Below are 19,456 nucleotides of genomic sequence, written 5' to 3'. Positions count from 1 at the left end.
CTTCACTGCCATTGTGCTAACAGGAAAATTAACTCAGAATAGGAGTAAATGAGAGAACGTGACATTTGCTGAAGGAGGTGTTTTTTTCCCCTCAAAGTGTGGGGGCAGATTGGCTGGATCTTCCCAAGGGAACTGCTGACAAGGAGAGGAGCTGTGCCTTGGATAAGGAAGAGCCGCACAGCTTCTGGGGAGAGGTGGCAGGATGGGGAGGGAGTTAATCTAATGTCAGACACTTTGGTCTCCAAGTATGATCGTTAATTTTTGCACAGTGATTGACCTTAAATAGGTTGATGAGCCTAAGGAAGGGAATTTTTCTCTACTAACAAGCGTCAGGAAACATCATTCAAGAACAAACACTGATGGGCTCCTAAGGTGTTTTAGAGCTTAAGTGCAAAGCAGGTAATGCTGCTGCTTTCCCATGCACTTGCAATATCAGTTATCTGAAATCCATAGGAAATGTTTGATTTTTTCACTGCAGGTCTTTGAATTTCTCATCCGGCTACATTCAGCTGAGGGATCTGTGGATGAAGAGGTCTACCCTCACGTTCGTACCTTGCTGCACTTCGACACTCGGGAATTCCTTAATGTTCTTGCTCTGGTAAGAGACCACTGATGTCTTCCAAGAAAAAATTTCAAAACCAGTTCTTCCATCATCTGTGTTGTGGTTGCATGATCTGCAAGATTCTATTAAAATGTTTGAGCTTAGGTAAACCAGTATTTACTGGCTTGATGCAGGAACAGTTTTGATGTGTGTTCTGTAAGATGTCAGAGGAGATCATAATAGTCTTTTATGTCTTTAAATATAAATTGATGAACATCTGACATTACACAGTGAGCAATGCTAACAGAAGCCATCTGAAGCTTAGCTAAAACAAGAATAATGTATTTGTAAAGTGTGTTTTAGTACCTACATCTCTCTCCTGCATTAGAGGGTCAGCTTTCCGTCTTGAATTTCCTCTGTCTATTTGGGCCTGTTACTTTTACCTAAATAAGAAAAAAACTGTTTTGGTAGTTACAAAAAAGGAAACTATCTTGGAACCTTCTGCTTAAGTAACATACGCACAGAAAGGACTTAAAAGCATTGCCAGCTTTGTGATATGGCTGCTGCTATGTGTTGGCTTGTATTTCTGGGGCTGGCAGCAGAGAGCATTGTTCTCAAGATGTCATTGTTTTGCCTCATGCAGACTTTTGAAGACTTTAAGAATGACAAGCAAGCTGTGGAATATCAACAGCGAATCGTGGACATACTTCTGAAAGTGAGTGTGCCTAAAAATTAACCTCTGTCTTTACATCTGGCTGATTATATACAACTCTGTGCAGTAAAGTGTGTAACTTAGATGAGGGGGTTCCAGTCCTGCACTGGATGACACCTCTGAGGAGGTGTGCTGAAGCTTGGATTCGCCTCAGCAAAGGCTGAGGCTGGATGTTTAGAAGTGAAGCTGTGTGACGTGAAATGTGGTGACAAAGAGGTCTCCATTCCTGTCTGTGCTTTCACCTGGGTTGTATTTTGTTGTCAAGCTCCTCCTTTCTGCACTGCTAAGTTCATTTTTATCTGCTTCTCATTTGATTCTGCTCCATCATTCTATCTGAGCAGAAATAATGTCCCAGGAATCTTATGCTTGGCAGGGTGCCAGTGCTCTTCTGATAAAAACCCTGCTCCTGTATCTGTAAATGCTGTGTTTGGGATGTAACGTGCCCAGAATGACAGGCCTATCTTTAGTAGATGGGAGAGAAGAGGAATGTCAGAGCTATCAGTCTGGTGCTGTAGAAATCACTTGTCATCTGCAGACTGTGTTCCTTAACAATGTTCTCATTAAAAGCTATTGCTGCCAAATGCTGTTTGGTTTCCCCTTCAAAGCTGTCGGCATTAATAATGAGTAACTCCACTTGGAAGCTGTTTATGTATAAACATATCATAAGTAGTGTTTCCCTGTCACTGTCATCATTGATAGATGAGAGCAAGGGCACCAGTGAGTGAATTCAGTGGCAGAGCTGCTGCAGTAGGCTGTGTTTGGTGACCTGAGACATGCTGCTCGGGGGAACTTCTGTGAGCCTGGCTGAGCAGGCTGTTGCTGTAGGGATGTTAGTTAGCCCTGTGCTGGGTTAGCTCGTGCTTTGTGTCTGTAGCGGCTGCCAGCAGGAGGTGGCACACTGCGGCTGTGTTCTGGAGTTACTCGGGGATGTGCTCCTGCAGCACGATGTAGGCTGAGTGAAGTTGTTTACAACCCTACTTTGTGCTGCTGGACACGTAGCAAATGAATTCTGACCTCCTGCAATAGAACTCAGCCCCGTTTCCTAGGGGGGGAAAGGAGGGCAGTTGTTGAGAAGTGCTGCAGGACTGGATGCATCTGCAGGCAAACATCTTGGTGTTATGAGAACTCTGTCTCCCTTGGTCTGGAATCTGCTCTCCTTTTCAATAGATTTAAAAAATCCTGGGACTTTTTATTTAGAAGAAGTTTATCACTGGGAAAGAAAGTGCTTAAGAAATAGCCATGCTGTTAAAACAGTTTGTCTAACGTAAACTTAGCATATCTAAATTTTGTCAAGTATATGATCATTTAGAAAGTCTGTGCGTTCGGCCTGCAGCCTCAGTAAGGTTTCTGTGTTTCAGAGGTCCAGTATTTTCACCTTCACAAAGATTGACGAGGACCGAGCTTGTGAAAAACAAAGCCAAAATGAATAAAATACTCCAATTTTTTTTTGGTGAACCATATTTTTAATGCTATTAGCTAACGTCACTCTTTCAGGCTCCTGTCTGAAATAGAGTTTTTAAACAGAAAATGAAGATTGAAAAAGAATGATAGTTTTAGCTGATGTTTCAAACAGCTGGACTAAATCCCTTAATGTGCCTTGCCTGTCTGTCTCCACTTGTGTAAGATAACTGTTAGCCTCTCATGGGGATCTAGAACTCCGAGTCGCTTTGAGGAATCAATTGCATTTCCCAAGCTTATACTGAATGGAGTTATAAACTGTGAAATGCTCTGTCTCTAGGCTTTGCTAGAGCACCTCTCAGATGTTAGCTGACAGAGTTGTTCAGGTGATGGATTTCTTCCAGCTAAACTCCCTACTCTTAGAAGGGGGACTCTCCAAATGGGGTCATTTCACATTCCCTTAGGTTTGGGATTTTTTCTTTTTAGAAGCATGAGACATCGCGTCAGAACATGTCATGCTTTTTTACATGCTAGACAGGTGATGAGCACACTCCAGAGGTTTCAAACCCCTTTTGTAGTGTTTTTTCGCTACACAGGTTTTCTGTAATTTCAAGTCAAGTCAGCACAGCCATAAGTTTCTCAAAACATTCATTGACTAACAACTAATTTAATATGAGAAAAGAAACTTTTCTCCTAACCCACGCTCATTACGTAGTCATTTGATCAGCTCTTCTGCATACCACACCTGAAGTGGTGAGTGCCTGAGGCTTGAAGTCAAAATGTATTTTTTTTCCTCCTATAATTATTCTTTTTTTTTTTTTTCATCATGTGATATTTCTGCTCAGAAACTCTGTCACATATCCAGTGATAAACACAGACTACAGAAATGGAGAAAAATGTAGGTTTCCTCGTTGCTGTTTGGAGTCCCTTTACACCCCAAAATTTATGAACATGCAAGAAATCTTCCTTTCAGTATTGGGCAGAGAGGCCCAGCCTCTTCACCCTTGGGGCAGAGGTGCTTTAGCAAGGTCACATCCACTCCCTGTGTCTTCAGGCCACATAGAGTTGAATGCCATGGAAGGTAGCTTTTTTGAGCTCTAGGCTCCAGCATCAGGAGATTTCAGGCAGGAGGAGGCATGATGGTTGTACAGTGCTTTCTTGTTGCAGTCTCCTGATGGATTTTGCAGCTGCCTATAGGAAAGTAATCACCTGTATTTCTGTCTCTCTCTCTGCTCCTTAATGTTTCTTAGGTCATGGTAGAGAATTCTGACTTCACCCCATCACAGGTTGGCTGTCTCTTTACTTTCCTTGCCCGTCAGCTTGCCAAACCCAACAACACGTTGTTTGTGAACAGGACGCTTTTTGACCAGGTAAGTGTTCCTTTGTGTGGAGCAGAAAAAATTGTAAACATGGTCCAGCACCAAAGAAAATGCGTCTAGGTATGTAGACTAAAGCAATCCTAGGAGGACTGGTGCTTTATTATTTTATAATAAAGCAGGTAGCATCTTGCTGGGAATTACACTTTCAAACAAGTGGAACAGGAGAGACCACAGAAGCACAGTAAGGTCTGAATTTCAGCTTGCCTGCTGGAATCATGTGAGAAATAGGGTTGTAGGAGATGGAGCAACTGTAGTAACACCTCTGCTCTTCTCCATGGAATGGGAGATTCCTGTGGCCACCAGTATTTGAGGAGAGAGAAAGCAAGGCCCATAAGGGCAGGAACCAATCTGTTTTTAAGCCCCAAGGAGTGTTTTGATGACTGTTGTTGCTTGTTGATGCATGTTGATATGAGGACATCAAGGTAAGGAGGCAAGGGATGCCAACTGAAATGACACTAGTGGACTTACAGAACTTGTGTATGTATGTAGCTGGCAGTTTCTAGTTCCCATGGTCACCATCCTTCTCTGCTGTGTGAAATAAGCTGAAATGCACCAATGCATGCCTGAAGCTTGCACATGTTAAGTTTATATTAGAAATTCTTGGGACTGAGAAGGGGGCTTTAACAGCTACAGCAGTTGTGCTTCAGTGATAATACGGAAATATGAGCACTAATAAAGAATTAGTTAGAAAACAGAATCATAGAATCATTTAGGTTGGAAAAGACCCATAAGATCATCACATAACACCACCAAGACCACCATTAAACTGTGTCCCTGAGTGCAATGTCCACATACCTCTTAAATGTCTCAAGAGACAGTGACTCTGGAACTCACTGGGCAGCCAGTTCCAACGCCTAACCACTCATTCCATGAAGAAATTATTCCTGACATCTAATCTAACCCTCCCTTGGTCAACTTGGGAATGTTGTCCTTTGTCATGGTTTAAGACCAAACAACTCTGTGGAGGCTAAATGGATTTGGATACTGAAACATTTTAATTACAGATATATTCAATTTTATGAATTAGCTGACTTTACAGGATCAAGTAGAGATTAGCTTGTAGATGAGTAGTACGTTCAAATTGCACTGTTGTGTTCTGATTTGCTGTTGACATTGCTGGTGTTCACAGTCTGCTCATTTTGAATGCTTCTGAACTTCTGTGCATCTCGATGATCAACTGGTTGCTTGCATGGTTTGGTTATCTATTTCTTTTGAGCTTACCAAAGCTATTCTGGGGTTTAGGACAGATGTTTGATTCTATTTATTTACTTCCACTGCAGAAGAATTTCACAGGCTAACAGCTATGCTAACCAGGCTTAACTCACGCTAACTTTTACATCCTTGCACAGGTCCTTGAATTTCTGTGTAGTCCAGATGATGACTCCCGCCATTCAGAGAGGCAACAGGTAATTGTCTTCAAGGAGACATTTCTTTAAGTGCTAGGTATGGCCAGACTGGCCTCACTGGGCACGGATGCTGGCAGAAAAGCATAGGGAAGGTTATATGCCAAAAGAGTTACCTAGCATAGGAATGGCAGCCAACAAAGAGTAATTGGGCAGTGCTGTCCAGAGCAGGGGTGAAGGAGCATCCTTCCCCAGTGTTGCCTCCAGGAGAGGATTGACAACTGTAAGAAGAGAGGCAGGGAAAGTTCTGTGTAAATGCATTACCTTTGTAGCTAATGGCACAATCAATTAAAAAAAAAAATCTGTAAAATATGCCCCGTGTTAAACAAAGTTTAATGGAGCAGGATCGTGTACTTTTGAATGGCACTGGCTGTTATGCTACTACTGCAATATAGGTAACTGCTCTTCATTATCTACAGGTCCTTTTAGAATTGCTTCAGGCAGGAGGGATAGTACAGTTTGAAGAGAGCCGTCTTATCCAAATGGCAGAAAAAGCTGAATTGTAAGTTGTCATGCACAATATATAAATACTGTCTTTAAAACTCCTCCAAAGCCTTTTTTCCTCCACATGCCATGTTTCTAGTTTGCAGCTTTGTTTGGGATTATTTTCCCTATGCATTCACATATGCTTCATTTAATATGTTCATATTTAATCTGTCCCAGTCTCTTCCTGCTATCTCACTGGGTGTACTTACCCCATCTTACCTTACCGATGCTTTCTGTAGACTGGTGGGAATATTTAGCATGAAACCCTGTGGGGCTTGATAAATTTTGGCACTTCCTATCCTAGAGCCCAGGCATTGCTCAAAGGTATAGTTGTATATTTGAATGCTCTACCACTGACAGATGGAGATTACTTGTTGGGGTGAGGCCCACAGGTGGATTTAAAAGCACACAAGTGTCTGGAGCCACCCCCATGGTACTCATTTTAGAATTGAGTAGGAGAGACAAAATGCAGCGTCTGGAAAGGCTGAAAATTTCCACCATCTCCTTTAGCTGCTTTACCCATCCAGAAAGTGTCTGTTCATGCCTGACTGAGTCAGCCAGGGGGGCATCTTCATCCAAGTCTTCAAATTGGGTGCCATGTGAGTTAATCCACCATACTATAAAGGAATAGAAGGATAGATGGTGGCATATGCTACACCTGTTCTCCTACATGTCCTAGAAGGAGTTACTAGACCAAATTTTTCAGCCCTGATGAGACTCAGAAATGCATTGTTAGCACCTGAGAATCAGAATCACAATCGAGTGGGTTACTGAATGTCCACATGGAGTTTTTTCTCCTTGCTTAAGGGATTTTGAGGGCCAGAATCACCAGCTCTGCCACTTATGTTAGAGCTAAAAGAAGCATGGTATGGAGCTATTTAGCAGGCTTTTCACTTCTTTCACCTCAGTTGCACCCATTTTTATCTAAAGTCTTCCTGACTCAAAATATTAAAAGTGTTTATTAAAAACTGAAACTAGGAAGCTGTGTCATACATAACACATTGCTAACTCATATTCAGTGTATTTCTTCAAATCAGGATTGTAGATTCGCCTAGCTTAGAGCTGACTACATTGTGGAAAAGTGATCTATGAACGGCAGAACGAGTGAAACCTGATTTCTCGTTTTAGTTACCAGATTTGTGAGTTTATGTATGAACGAGAGCTTCGCTATGACAAAATCATTGGCTGTTACCTGCGTGATCCAGTGAGAAAGGTAACTTTCTTCTCCATAGCAGTGCAGCCTGTCCTGCTGGCAGTGGTGTGAAAGAGCGCGACAGTCCTGCTCTCCTGTCGTAATTCTCTTATAAAATGTCTTTCTTTACAGCTGAGTTTTCTTATAGTCAAGGCTAATGTGCTTATGAGCATGTGTTGCTGATTTTTTTTAAAGCTTCGTAGTTTTTGGTTTCTCTTTCAATTTAAGCAATGCTAATACGTAAAACTTGAGTACAAGGTGTGATTTATTGCAAATACTGCTAGTGGCAATATTTGTTTCTGTCATCAGTCCCTTCTTTTTGCCTCCCTACCCCACTCCCTGACAGAATCTTTTTGCCCCGATTACCTCTTTGCAATTACCTTCTCCATTACTATAAGTTGCATATTTGCTGCAGTTTTTGTGAGGTATTCTCTTCCCCACTACCAGCAAAAGCTGGGAGAAGAATCTGACAAACTTGATCTCACCAGCTCCTTATGAAAACACTATGCTGAAAGTTGTGTGGGTGAAACAGTAGGAAGAGATAGGTTATAGTAGTGAGGTGGTCAAAAATGTGGTACTTGAGAGTATCTGTGCGGAGCGCTGTGCAAGAGAACCTGGGGAAGAGACTGATAAATATCAAAGAGCAATTCAAGAATATGCTGGGAAGACAAAACTGACCCACCTTCTGGTTAAATATTCCTTTCTTTGCCTATTCTTTTAGTTACAGTCATGTCCTGTCTTTTTTTCCCTGTAAGCAAGAGGCAGATATTTCTAATAGAGGAGGAACAATTCTCTTTAACCATAGTTCTTAACACTTTTAGTGTCAATTCTGGTCTTCTTGGCTCTTTTTTTTTTTTTTTTCTCCTGGCAGCTCTTCAGGAACTATATTTCGGGACATATAATCTCACCTGCAGATAACTTATCTTGACTTGCTGACTAAGAGAGGACTAGCCCTGAGGTCATCCTAAGACTGTTTGAAGTGTTCTCCTTTAACAACATCTAATGCTGTTAACAGCACTGCAGAACATACTATACCATTTATGGTTTTATGCCTTACAGGAAGAAGTTTTCAACTATATTCACAACATCCTGTCCATGCCTGGCTACAGTACTGAAGAAAAGCAGTCAGTGTGGGACAAAGCTTTGGAACATATAAAGGTACAGTGTATCTTACACCCATGATACCTGAGCTCCTGCTAACTGTGGATCCAACTGATGCTGTTCTGTAAGCAGAGGTGTCACAATGGTGAATCAGCAACAAAGGGACGTTTTGGAATTGTTACAAAAACCAAGTTCAAAATAGCTACAAGCTTTGCCTTGCTGTGTGACGTCAAGCACAGATTTCTGTTCTCTCCAGGCAGAATGCTTGTAGCTTTCATGTCTTCTGTGGGGATGAAGGGCATTGATAGGGAAACTGATGCAAATGAAGGAAGGTCATGCCAAATTGCTCAAAATATGGCAGGCAAAATCAGGAAGTTATGTAAGAAATGCTGCAGTATTGGTCTGACTGTCTCATTGGTCTTAGCTTGGACTTTTAGTTAGTGGCATGTAGACATGGGGAACGCATTATATCTCTAGTTATACAAGGTGCTGTCAGTCTATTCCAGGGTGATCTGGAGTTGAGCCGGGAAAATAACTCTTGCCTATAAAACATGCGGTCATGCTTTTGCACAGACTACTTTAGCAGAAAATCACCACAGAAGTCTGCATCCTGCAAGGGGGACAAAAGAGTACCAGGTACCATTTGGAAGATAGAGAATACTGTTAGTCTCTTCCAGAATTTGAAAGTAGTGGGTGACTAGTGAGAAAATGGGCCAAGAGGAAGATCGTTCAGAAGACAAAGAAATGCTGTGAATCCACCTGTATGACATGCAACTCACCGAGCTCACACCTACTCTCCAGATGGGCTTTCAGAGCCTGTGGGAAGTGCTAGTGGTGATGGTTGTGCTGTGGAGGCCTCGCACGTTACTGTCTTACCAGAGCAACTGTGGATCCATGCTGGGCTTTCCCAGTTGAACAAACTGCTGTGAACAAACTGCTGTCCACTTTGCTGCTTCCTTCTGACTGCTTTGTTTTTCTCTCCTACCGAGTTACCCTGGTATTGGTATATACAGCCCAAATTGCTTGGCCTTAAGAGTGAGCGAGCTTCCCTTTGTAAGTCTTGGTTTGTGTCTCTGTCAGTGACAAATGTGTCTCCTTGCTGGGTCGATTCAGTCTGAGGCTGTTACGATTGCTGTTCCATGCTTGGGTGTCTTAGGACAAATCAGAAATGTCCTGGGTTGCCCTTCTTGTTTCCCATTGTGCTGTACTGGTTTTGATAAACTCGTCATAGGCTAAGACTGCCAGCTTTTCATAGTGAGTTGTTTGGTTTTATTTTCTCAATAAAAACAAATTTTATTTCGTTCTTTATTATTGTACAGAACCAGAAGTGCCCAGTGCCCCCATTGTCAGAGCTGCATACTTTTCCTGAGTTTATCAAACCACAGAAAATACTCCTCTCAACTTGTCCATGGCTATCTTTAACAATTCCCTGCCTTAACAATTTCAACAGCCTTGCAGATTCTGTGGCTGCTCTTTTTTAATGACACTCCTTCACAGCTTCCTCCAGAAAGCTGCTGGGCAAATAACCAGTTCTGTGGGGTCACCTTTTTTGGGTGTTGCAACTGTGATCAACAACTCCTTTTTTGGCATCTTTCTTTTTCAACGATTGGTGAACAGTATATGAAATTTCATGTGGTTTAGCAGTTTATTGACTACTATGGCCTTTTGCTCTTTTCCAGTGTATTAATCTTGCTCTCAAGCATTCAGAAGACTTAAATAGTAAATTTTACTAGGATAGTACATTTTACTAGGGTGGTGCCATGATTTCAGGTGTTTGACCAACAGTCCTTTTTTCTTCTGATTTATCAAAATGGCAAGCCAACACTTTCAGTTGAAACTGGAAGCCTCTAAAGAGGCTTTCCTGTTAGTACTTCTTTCCTGCTGTGTAATAGAAAATGGGGTTTCTGATCAGTGTCCTTTCTTATTTTTCTCCATCTTCCTACATGGCAATTGTTCATGATATTTATCTTCAAAATAAAGCCTAAGACCTCTTTGATCAGTGTTATTTGTGGCAGTCGCTTTGTCCTCAGACCCACGTGACTTGTGTCAGTATTGTCTCCTCAAGGACTGTCTGCCTAGGAAGTGCCATAGTCACAAACTCTTAAACCTGGGAGAGGCTGGAAACACAAGCCTAAAATCTGTTGCTTGGGGGGAGCTCTGAAGGTCACACTGACCCAAGAACTGCAGTCCGTTGCTGGAAGGCTGGACCATTGGACTCCAGCCACTCAGTCCTGTACTCAGCATGCCTGGAAACTCCCAGGGAGGGTTTGTACAGAGAGAGAAACAAAGTAAGGCTGTCGTGCTACATCCTTTCTGCATGCTTCTCATTGCACTGCTGTAATTAAGATCTTCTAGGTCCTTTGGATTGCCTAGGCTTGTCAGATAAGAGTCATGCTTCTGAGTACTGGGTAAGCAACTGAAAGCCGTGGCTTCTGGAACAAAGCTCTGAAGTCAAACACCATGGAACTGGTTTACATAAAATAAAATAGACAAATTTTGCTTTGGAAACCTCACAACATACATCTTCTATGATAGCTCTTCTTTAAAGAGCTTGGGGAGAGGTCCTGTAGATCGGAAGAATAGCAATGCTCTTCCCTTATTACTTCCTTTCTTCCCTTTACCATGGTCTGTTGCTGGCATTCACTGAATTTGCTGGCTGCTACATCTGTCTGGGGGCTAAGCTACAGCTGAGCAACTTTTTTTTTCTTGCACATACACATTTATGAAGTTTTTCTTTCATCTCCCATACCAGTTGTTTTTCTTTAATGGAGCACTGTTTTCTCATTTGTAGGCTTAGCAAGGGCTTTTGTGAAGGTTTGCCAACTACCCAATGTTGGTCTGAAGCAGTTGCTTCTCATTTGGAAGCATGGATGCATTTGGAAGCACCAAGAGAGAAAATTCTGGGTTGTGTAAACTTGTATGATATGATGTCTTTTAGATCAGTCTTGACAGGAGGCAAATCCACAAGCATCTTAGTGTTTTTTTTTTCCTTTTATTCTATAAAGGATTTATTCATTTTTTTCCATGTCTGAACAGATAGCAGGGAAATTAACTGTTGCAGGAAACCTGCTGTTAAACCTCTGATTTGGTTCAGTTCAAGCCAGTTAAACACTTGAGACATGCCCTAGAGTCAACTGATGGCTTTGTTTCCTCTCTCTTCTCTCTTGCTGGAACTCTTCCCAGTTGGTACTAGCTGGTCTTGCTGGCATGGAGTCAAGTGGAATTGGCATGGAGGTGGCATGGAATTTCAGAAAATTTGATGAAATCATTTTCTCACCTTAGGACTGAGATGTTTTCTCAATGTGTGAAGAGTTTTGCATACTTACAAGGCCTGTTGTGTATTAAAATCATCAATTTTCAAAATTGTCTTTTTGTAAACTATCCTTTTTTTTTTTTTGCATAATCATTTTTTGTACGATAGCATTTAGTTACAGGCTTCATCTAGGCAAAGATACAGTTACAGTACATCTGAATGGTCTCAGTGATACTGCGTAATTACATTGTCTATAAAATTAAAAGTAATAATTTTTCTTGTGTTTCTCTCTCCAAAGGAGTTGCTGCTACTTAGCCCATGTAAAGCAGCTGACTTGGTAGCCATCCACTTCAGCGAGCAGATTGAGAGCATCATTACAAACCTTCAGGTAAAGTGTCAAACTTCATTGGTGTTGGCACTTCTTTACAGCAGTGTCGCCATTCTTGTAAGAAATGATTGCCAAGGGCAATGTTTAGTTGTTGCTGTGTCATAAATGGAGGAAAAGTGGCTCAGTAGATACTCAGCTGCAGGAATTGCTACATTTGAACTGCTGCACCTGCTGGTGATGTTCTGGCCATAGTAAGGTGTGATCTCTGAGTTGCTGTTTGTATGACTTGGTAATGCAGTTTTCAGTTGGGAGTGCAGCATGGCTTGCATTCAGAGATCAGACAGACCAGTTGTCAGTAAGCATTCTCAAAGAAAGTAGTACATAATTACTTAGCCAAACCATCTTCAGCAGTCACCAGACACGAACAGTATTTTGTTCAATGGGTATAATTCGGGAATCGCTTTTTTTATAGCAAATTACTTAAAGTAATAATACTTTCTCCTCCTGTTGTTCAGGACCAGTTCTTACTCTTCCAGTTTCTAAGGAGTCTGCTTGATCCGAGGTATGTAAGAAAATTGGACCATTGGCAAACTACATGGGTTAAAACACATTCCTTTGGAACACTACATCAATGTAGTCTACATCCAAGTTTAGGGCTTAGAAAAGGTGACTTGCTCTTCAGACTGCCCAAAGGTGAGAAGGATAGCACAGAAATAACACTTTTCTGGGGAGCGTCCTTTAGCAGAGCCCACGCCTGGCTTCCTAACTGGGAAGTGGTGTGGGCTTCAGTACGTGCAATGTGACGCCTCCCCAGCGTTGGTGGGAGGGCAGGCATTGTCGTAACAGCTTCTTTGGGAAGGCTGTGAAATGGTTACCCTGCAAATGAACTGTCACTTCTGTTCTCAGGCACCCACTGGTTTGATTACTTGACCAAGCCGCCCAGATTTAGCATAAATGGAGATGTGTTTTGATCTATTGACATTTTTCATTTCTATCATTTCGGAATTGCTGCTATATTTCACTGCAAACTTCTCCTTAACTAGTTACTTGTTCCATCTGCTCCTGTTCTTTCAGTATTTCAGCACTGAGTGTTCTCTTTCTGTTGAATCGGTTTCAAATGCTGTAAGGCCTTGATTTTACTTATTTATTTTGTAAGACATATATGCACAGCTCCACTTGCCTTCTAGCAATTGCTAATGCTATTTAAGGAGAAAGCCTGTTTTGTCAATTAGTTGCAGATTATTGTGCTTTATGAGGAGGAGAAGTTGGAAGAGGTAATATCTTAAATTTAGATCTTAAATTTTGATGTGGTGTCAGTGTTTCAGCTCTTGTTGAAGTTAAGTAAAAACCAGTGCTTTAGAAGCTAGCTTGGAAGTAATTGATTTTGGATTTTCCTTAGGTTTTACAATCATCTTTGTGTGGAAGGGATTAAATCCCATGCCTAATGTGTTACTTAGAGGTCAAAATAAAAGAAAAATTTTGCGGAGAAAATATTTTGGTTTGGTTTATAAGAGAGAAATTGGATGATTTAGTTTTTCTGTTCTTGTTTTTAAATAGTAGTTAAGCAGAGATGGTACCCAGCTGGATGTTAACTAAGACTTTGTTGTTTGTGCTGTGATACCGCTTGCAGCAAGTGAGACCCAGCGAAGGTAGTAATTAACCTGTATTTTAATCTTGTGCGTAGAGTGGCTTCCATAATCTCTGAGTAATAGACATATCTAATTTAGCTCTACCACAGAGCTAAATACAACCGTTTTTCCTGTAGTTCTATTCTAATCAAAATCAACATGTATGATATGTTAAATCCAGGTGTAGGAAACAACTTCCTGTATCTGATCCTTCAAAAGATTTCTGCTTTTATCTCCGACACCCCAAGATTCAGCAAGCTGTGTGAGGCCACATGACCTCTCTTACTGTGCCATGTGCGTTGTAGCAAAGTTTGTGGCCATTCCTTTTCCATCTGTTTCAAAGTCCTCTAATTCTCTGCACTACAGTATAATGTTCAGCATCCCGAGTAAGGGAGGTAGACCTTGTACTGACTGTGATGTAGCTGCCAGAATATTCAGTAAGCAAAAGATAAGCAAGAAAGTTATGCATAAAAGAACAAAATACTGCTAAATATTATGACTTCATGTATGGCATCGACTAACCTTGAAGAAAGTCTTATAAGCCCAAAGTTTAACTCATTGTTATTAAACTGTGTTGCCAGGGAGAAGCAGAGATCCTAGATTGCTGGAGGGACTCTTTTATAGCACTCAAGGCTCTGTGGTCTCTTTTCAGTGCTGAGGCTGTCTGCTTCGAAGACGTATCAAACTGAACTGAACTGTATCAAAATGAACTGTGCCGAGGGAGACACAGGAGGATGGAGTAATTTTACTTTGCAAGACCTAATCTGCAGATACACCTCTGCTTTGCACTATTATCTTTACATTAAATAGTGATTAGGTTCTTCTGAAAACATCTCTCTCTTGTCAATCTAAATGTTTATATGCTTTTTCTGAGCAAAATTAATATTAGAATAAAGATTCTAGAGTAGCAAAGGAGCTTTAACGTCTCAAATACGAATGATTGCTTGATCATATGGGGGACAAGACTCATCATGCTAGTATAACTATACTGAGTTGGTGGAATCGCATTAGGGATTTATTTGGCCCATTTAATTTTGCTGGAGATTTATTTTAAAGGAGCTAGAAGGGGGAAGGTAGGAAACAGGGTTAACAGAAATTGCTTAGGGAAATTAAAACCAGATGTCCTTATGGTTCGTATCTTATAAGCAGTCACAGAAAACAGAGAATGTAGCGTATGTTGCTCAGTTCATTGATCACAGCCTTTGCCACCTTTCCACTTTCTCAAGTTCCCTTCTAAAAAAATTGCAATGAAGCATGTCTGTTTGCAGCGCAAATTCATGTGTTGTACCAACACATATTTAACAACACAGTGTTCTGGGTCTATTAACATATTAACAAATGCCAAAACTTGTAGGGTGTTACAGTGGTTCTGCTCGCTGACCATGACTCTGGCAAGGCTCAGCTGTGCAAGGTTTTGTGAGAAATCCGTGACGATCTCTTCCTTCCAGAAAAGACCATGGCAGAGAATAGTTTTGCAGAGGAACTGTTTGGCATGGTTATACTGAAGATGAAGCAGGTTGTTGAGCTGAGCAGGACCTGCAAGTCTCAGGACAATTGCTTAGTTTTTAACATTATCAAAATCTTGCATTCTTTCCTTTCTCCCTTTTTGTGGATTTCTTAAGTGAAATAGTTAAGGAAAGATTGGCTTGCTCATAAGTCATGAATAGTGGGTGCCAGAGTTATTTCCAAACTAGAAGTTTGTTCTCATACTGAAATTGTATGACATGCCATTTTTCCAGTTTTGGTAGACAGAAATCATTTTAGACAAAGTGCTTTTTTTTTTTTTTTTTGTCTCTCTCCAGTGTAGTAGCAAAAAGGGTAGAACACTTGTTCTCTTGCAGGTATTGACAGGGTTTATAGGCTCTGTGTTGTGGAAAGAGTGGATGGTGAATGCAGGAGGTTATCTTTTTTTTTTGGATTCTTTACTTGATGTCAGAACACAATAATTTGGATAGCAATTTTTGTATAATTGTGTACATATTTTGGACACTGATCCATAGCTGCGTTAGGCTTTCATTTCTGGGCAAATGCCATTTATTAATCAAGCAGTTGACATTGTGATTACAATAAGCTTCTTCAGGTTTGCTAGGGGCATGGTGTTCTCCTGGTCTTTCTTGGATGATGATAATTCTTGTAGCTCCCCGGAAATGGTAGGGTCGTGTGATATGTTAGACCTTTTCCACCCTGTGGCTGTGGGGTTTGCACGTCCACATACCTTCTGATTACAAATTTCTGTTCAGAAAGGTAACAAAGCTAAATATATACCTTGATCTGTTTTCTTTCCTATCACAAGCTTCAGAACAGGCTTGTTAACAAATATGCTAACAGAGGATAAACTTTTGTTGTTTCACTATGCAATGCATCAATTCTAGAACTGCTATGTGAAGTTTATTTCACAGTGGTGGTGAGTTGCTGTACACTTTGAAGGGTTGCAAGCATTACGTCTGTCTCTCGGAAAGGATCGTCTGTATCATTCCAGCTCTTGGAAATCTCTTGCTTTTTGTTGCTCTTTAGAAACAAGATGAGTAGAAAACAGGACACAGGGACAGTCATGGGACTGGTCAGAGTTCTGCTCTCTGTTTCCCCCATGTTAGAAGTTTACTCAGTAAGCCAAGGGATTGGAAAATGGCCACTGCACGAACCAGCACAGTGCCAACAGCTGCTGCTGGAAAGGACTTAGAGAAATTTCTTTTAGAGGAACAGCTTTAATAAATGAGTTTAACTGTGATCTGAGCTTTGCCTACAGAAGTTATCGAGGCTGGAATCGGCAGGGAAACCCTAGTCTGGCCTTCAGAGCAGCTCCGGCCAGGCAGCATTATCCACAGTCCTAGCCAAAAGAGAACAGTGTCATGTACTGCTGAGTGCCTGACCATCCTGGCAGTGTCACTTGTGACAGGTTAGAGGAGATCAGGGAGATAGCAAGGGCAGGAAACAGCAGCAATTGGAGATTTTACCTGCTTGTGCTGATTAAACAGGTCCCACGCAGGGAGATGAGGCAGATGTTTTTCGTTCCAGTTTAATATGGTTCTGTGGGGCAGCCGATTACTAAACCCTTGAGAGAAGACGCAGCCTTTGGCTTGGTGCTAAACAATATGCAGGGTCTGGTTTGAGCTCTTACAGTTGGAAATGTGCTCTACTGATAACCGTAGTGTGCATGGAGTTAGACTCTGTTAGAGCAACAAAAATTAACTAGTTTTGTTCGGTTTGAGAACTACCACTAAATAAAAACAGGGATGTTTCCCTAAAAGAAGCATGAAGTTATATCTGAATGAATTAGCAGAGGGGATTGTATTCTAGCAGATGAAACAGTAAAATGTGATAAAGCAGGTCAAAGAACAGTTTCAGAAACAGTAAGCAGAAAGCAATATTTCTTCAAGCATATTCAGAGAGGGTCTATAGGAAAAATAGGTGATCAGCATCTCTAAAAAACTACTCAGAGACCGTAAGGCTGCATCAAAGAAATTACGTGACTTCTTTGCATGTCTTTGCTATAGAATTGCTGACGAAGCGTCTGTGCTGGGATCTTGTTTCACAGGGGTCTTTGATAGTCTAATTTATACTGAAGCATCAGTAGAATACGTTGTGGAACAAATGAAATGCCTCCTAACAGATATCTAGCACTAGTAACTAGTAGAGACAGCATAATTTTTCTCTTACAGACATATTTTTTACTTGTATAAAGTATAAGAGACAATACACAACTGAGTTAAAAACTCTTCTTTCCAGTCAAACTTCTGAACTAGAATTTGACTTGTCTCCTGTGTCTTTTATTTTCCAGAGAAGGCATCAACCAAGACTTGATTCATTTGCCACCCTGCATCACAGAGCAGTTCGTTGAGCTGCTGTGTCAGTACAGCCCAGATGACGTTTTGGAGACGCTTAAAGTTCTGGAATACTGCAGGCTGGAAGAAACCATCCAGGTAGAAAAGATGTGTAAAGACAGGGGCTAGGGGAAGCATTCGCGTCAGCTCCTACCAAAGTTACGGATTAGTTCTTAGATATTTGGCCCCTTGAGCTGCTAAACTGCTCTCCTGCACCACTGTTAGCTATATTTAGTATCCTGTTTCTGAATTTAGTCTCAGGGCTAATAAGAAAAGGCTATTAGTACGCTGAATCTACCAAGTAACTGCAGAATACAGATCGTCTGCATTAATGCTGATTAATGTGTTGAAGGTATCTGAAATGATGTAGACAGGGGATTTTGGATAGCAACACTGCCAAAATAGGTATTTCTGCTCCAGTAGTGGGATTGGACTAGATGATCTTTCAAGATCCCTTCCAATCCCTGATATTCTGCGATTCTGTGAAAATTTGACTAATGTTGGGAGGGTGACTGTTTCTTCACTTTATGAAAATTTTAACTAATCATCTATCCTCGATCTGGATATTTATACGTGTACATATACAGATTTAAGGATTTTAACGCTGGTGGTGGCAATAGTGCAACTTCAGAAACAGCGCAGTGTAGCCAGGAGTGGTGGGGGCAGGGGTCTGGCTCAGTGCTCAGACTTGTTAATGTGCCTGTGAACACATGGAGACAAAAATCCTCTCTGACCATCCAGTTGTCCCTGTTTTGTGGAGTAAACAAATGCTGGCAGATTTCTTGAGATAGATTTTCACTTTTTTTTTTTTTGACTTAGATAACCCAGAAACATCAGCTCCATGAAGCTTCCTCATATTTACTGGAGAAGAAGGGAGATATCCATGGTGCCTTTCTGGTCATGCTTGAGGTACTGTACGCTGAAATCCTGAATGTGGCATTTTTGCTATGCTCTTGGTCAGCGTGGTGTCCTGTGTTAAGGTTTGGGACAGTCATTGTTTCTCAATTTGTTTCCCACTACAATGCATGGAAGCATTTACCTTCTATCAAAAAACAATATGTTGAGTTGTCTGCAGACTCAGCAGTTCAGTGTATTTTTCTGGCTTGTTCTGAAGGCTGTCTTTAAACATCTACTAGATAATAGATACTGAAATTTGTTTTTGTGGATCAAAAATAATGTTTCAGTTTCTGTTTTCCTTTCCATATTTAGAAAAATGTATACTATACTTATTATATTGGGAAATAAAATAAGGGCGAGCCTTAGTAACCATGCCTTTTTAAAAACACTTCCATCAAGATTCTGCAAGTTTACTGTTCTGAGTTCTCTCTTTCTTTCAGCGATTGCAGAGCAAGTTGCTGATGCTTACACAAGATGATGAAAGTAAGAGTTACCAAGTTAAATTCCACTTTCTTTTAAAAAGAGATAAACATAAAAATGTAAAATTCATGTTTGACAACTGGCATGATGAGATCCTTTTTCAGGTTTCTAGGTATTGCAGTGACATTTTTTAAATTGACATTCACGTAGCTGTGGTAGTTATACTGGTAACACTTCCTTATTCTTTCACTCTAATCTCTGTCAAATCTTGTAAACAAACTGTGATTGATTTTGTGTATGGTCAGCTGTCCTGTTAACTCTTTTGATTGCGACTTTTAAGCAGACTTCTCAGAGAATTAAGAATGTTCTGCCTACAGAAAATGAGTATATATGCACAGGTACACTCTTCACTGGCCCCAGGATTCAAGGGTGCACCTAATCAAATGCAGTGCTTGTATTTGTTATTTAATTGTACCCTAAACTACAGCTAAAATCTTCCTTATTTGATTACATGAAAGGTCTTATATGCCCTATTTATTACCGCATTCTGAAAGCGTGCCAATAATCAGGACCTGTCTTCATAATGCAGTAGCTCACTGTAGGGAACAGCTTTTAGATGAACAGCATAATTTTATTTTGTAGAATGATTGGGAGTTAATGTATCTAGTCATTTCTATAATTGCAATTTATTTTTCCCCAAAAATTTAGGTTCAGAACAACTCCCCTTGCTAGAAAACATTGAAGATACCTTAATGAAAACCATTGCTCTTTGCCAGAGGAATTCACACAACTTAAACCAACAACAGCAAGAGGTAAGAGAGTAAAAGCCATATCACTAAAGTCAACAAAGGCCTCTGCATCTCCAGAAGCTCTCTCTTCACGTGCTTTTTCCTTTCC

General features: G+C 40.9%; 1 protein-coding gene across 4 annotated transcripts in view; it reads left to right on the top strand.

The window, feature by feature from the left end:
- Nucleotides 1-19,456, top strand: part of VPS8 (VPS8 subunit of CORVET complex) — a 77,012-nt gene that overhangs the window by 32,360 nt on the left and 25,196 nt on the right. For 3 of the 4 annotated variants that reach the window (XM_080604098.1, XM_080604099.1, XM_080604100.1), the window contains exons 26-38: nucleotides 479-598; nucleotides 1,185-1,256; nucleotides 3,902-4,021; nucleotides 5,380-5,436; nucleotides 5,853-5,935; nucleotides 7,048-7,132; nucleotides 8,171-8,269; nucleotides 11,764-11,853; nucleotides 12,309-12,355; nucleotides 17,200-17,341; nucleotides 18,062-18,151; nucleotides 18,580-18,622; nucleotides 19,268-19,371. In XM_080604098.1, coding sequence (XP_080460224.1) covers nucleotides 479-598; nucleotides 1,185-1,256; nucleotides 3,902-4,021; nucleotides 5,380-5,436; nucleotides 5,853-5,935; nucleotides 7,048-7,132; nucleotides 8,171-8,269; nucleotides 11,764-11,853; nucleotides 12,309-12,355; nucleotides 17,200-17,341; nucleotides 18,062-18,151; nucleotides 18,580-18,622; nucleotides 19,268-19,371 — 1,152 coding nt within the window. The remainder of the gene's footprint in view (nucleotides 1-478; nucleotides 599-1,184; nucleotides 1,257-3,901; nucleotides 4,022-5,379; nucleotides 5,437-5,852; nucleotides 5,936-7,047; nucleotides 7,133-8,170; nucleotides 8,270-11,763; nucleotides 11,854-12,308; nucleotides 12,356-17,199; nucleotides 17,342-18,061; nucleotides 18,152-18,579; nucleotides 18,623-19,267; nucleotides 19,372-19,456) is intronic. The other variant, XM_080604097.1, reaches the window with a different exon arrangement.

The sequence above is a fragment of the Anser brachyrhynchus genome (assembly GCF_964034855.1).
Source record: "Anser brachyrhynchus genome assembly, chromosome: 9".
Lineage (NCBI taxonomy): Eukaryota > Metazoa > Chordata > Aves > Anseriformes > Anatidae > Anser > Anser brachyrhynchus.
The sequence above is the reverse complement of the archived record's forward strand: the minus strand, read 5'-3'. Positions and strand labels throughout refer to the sequence as shown.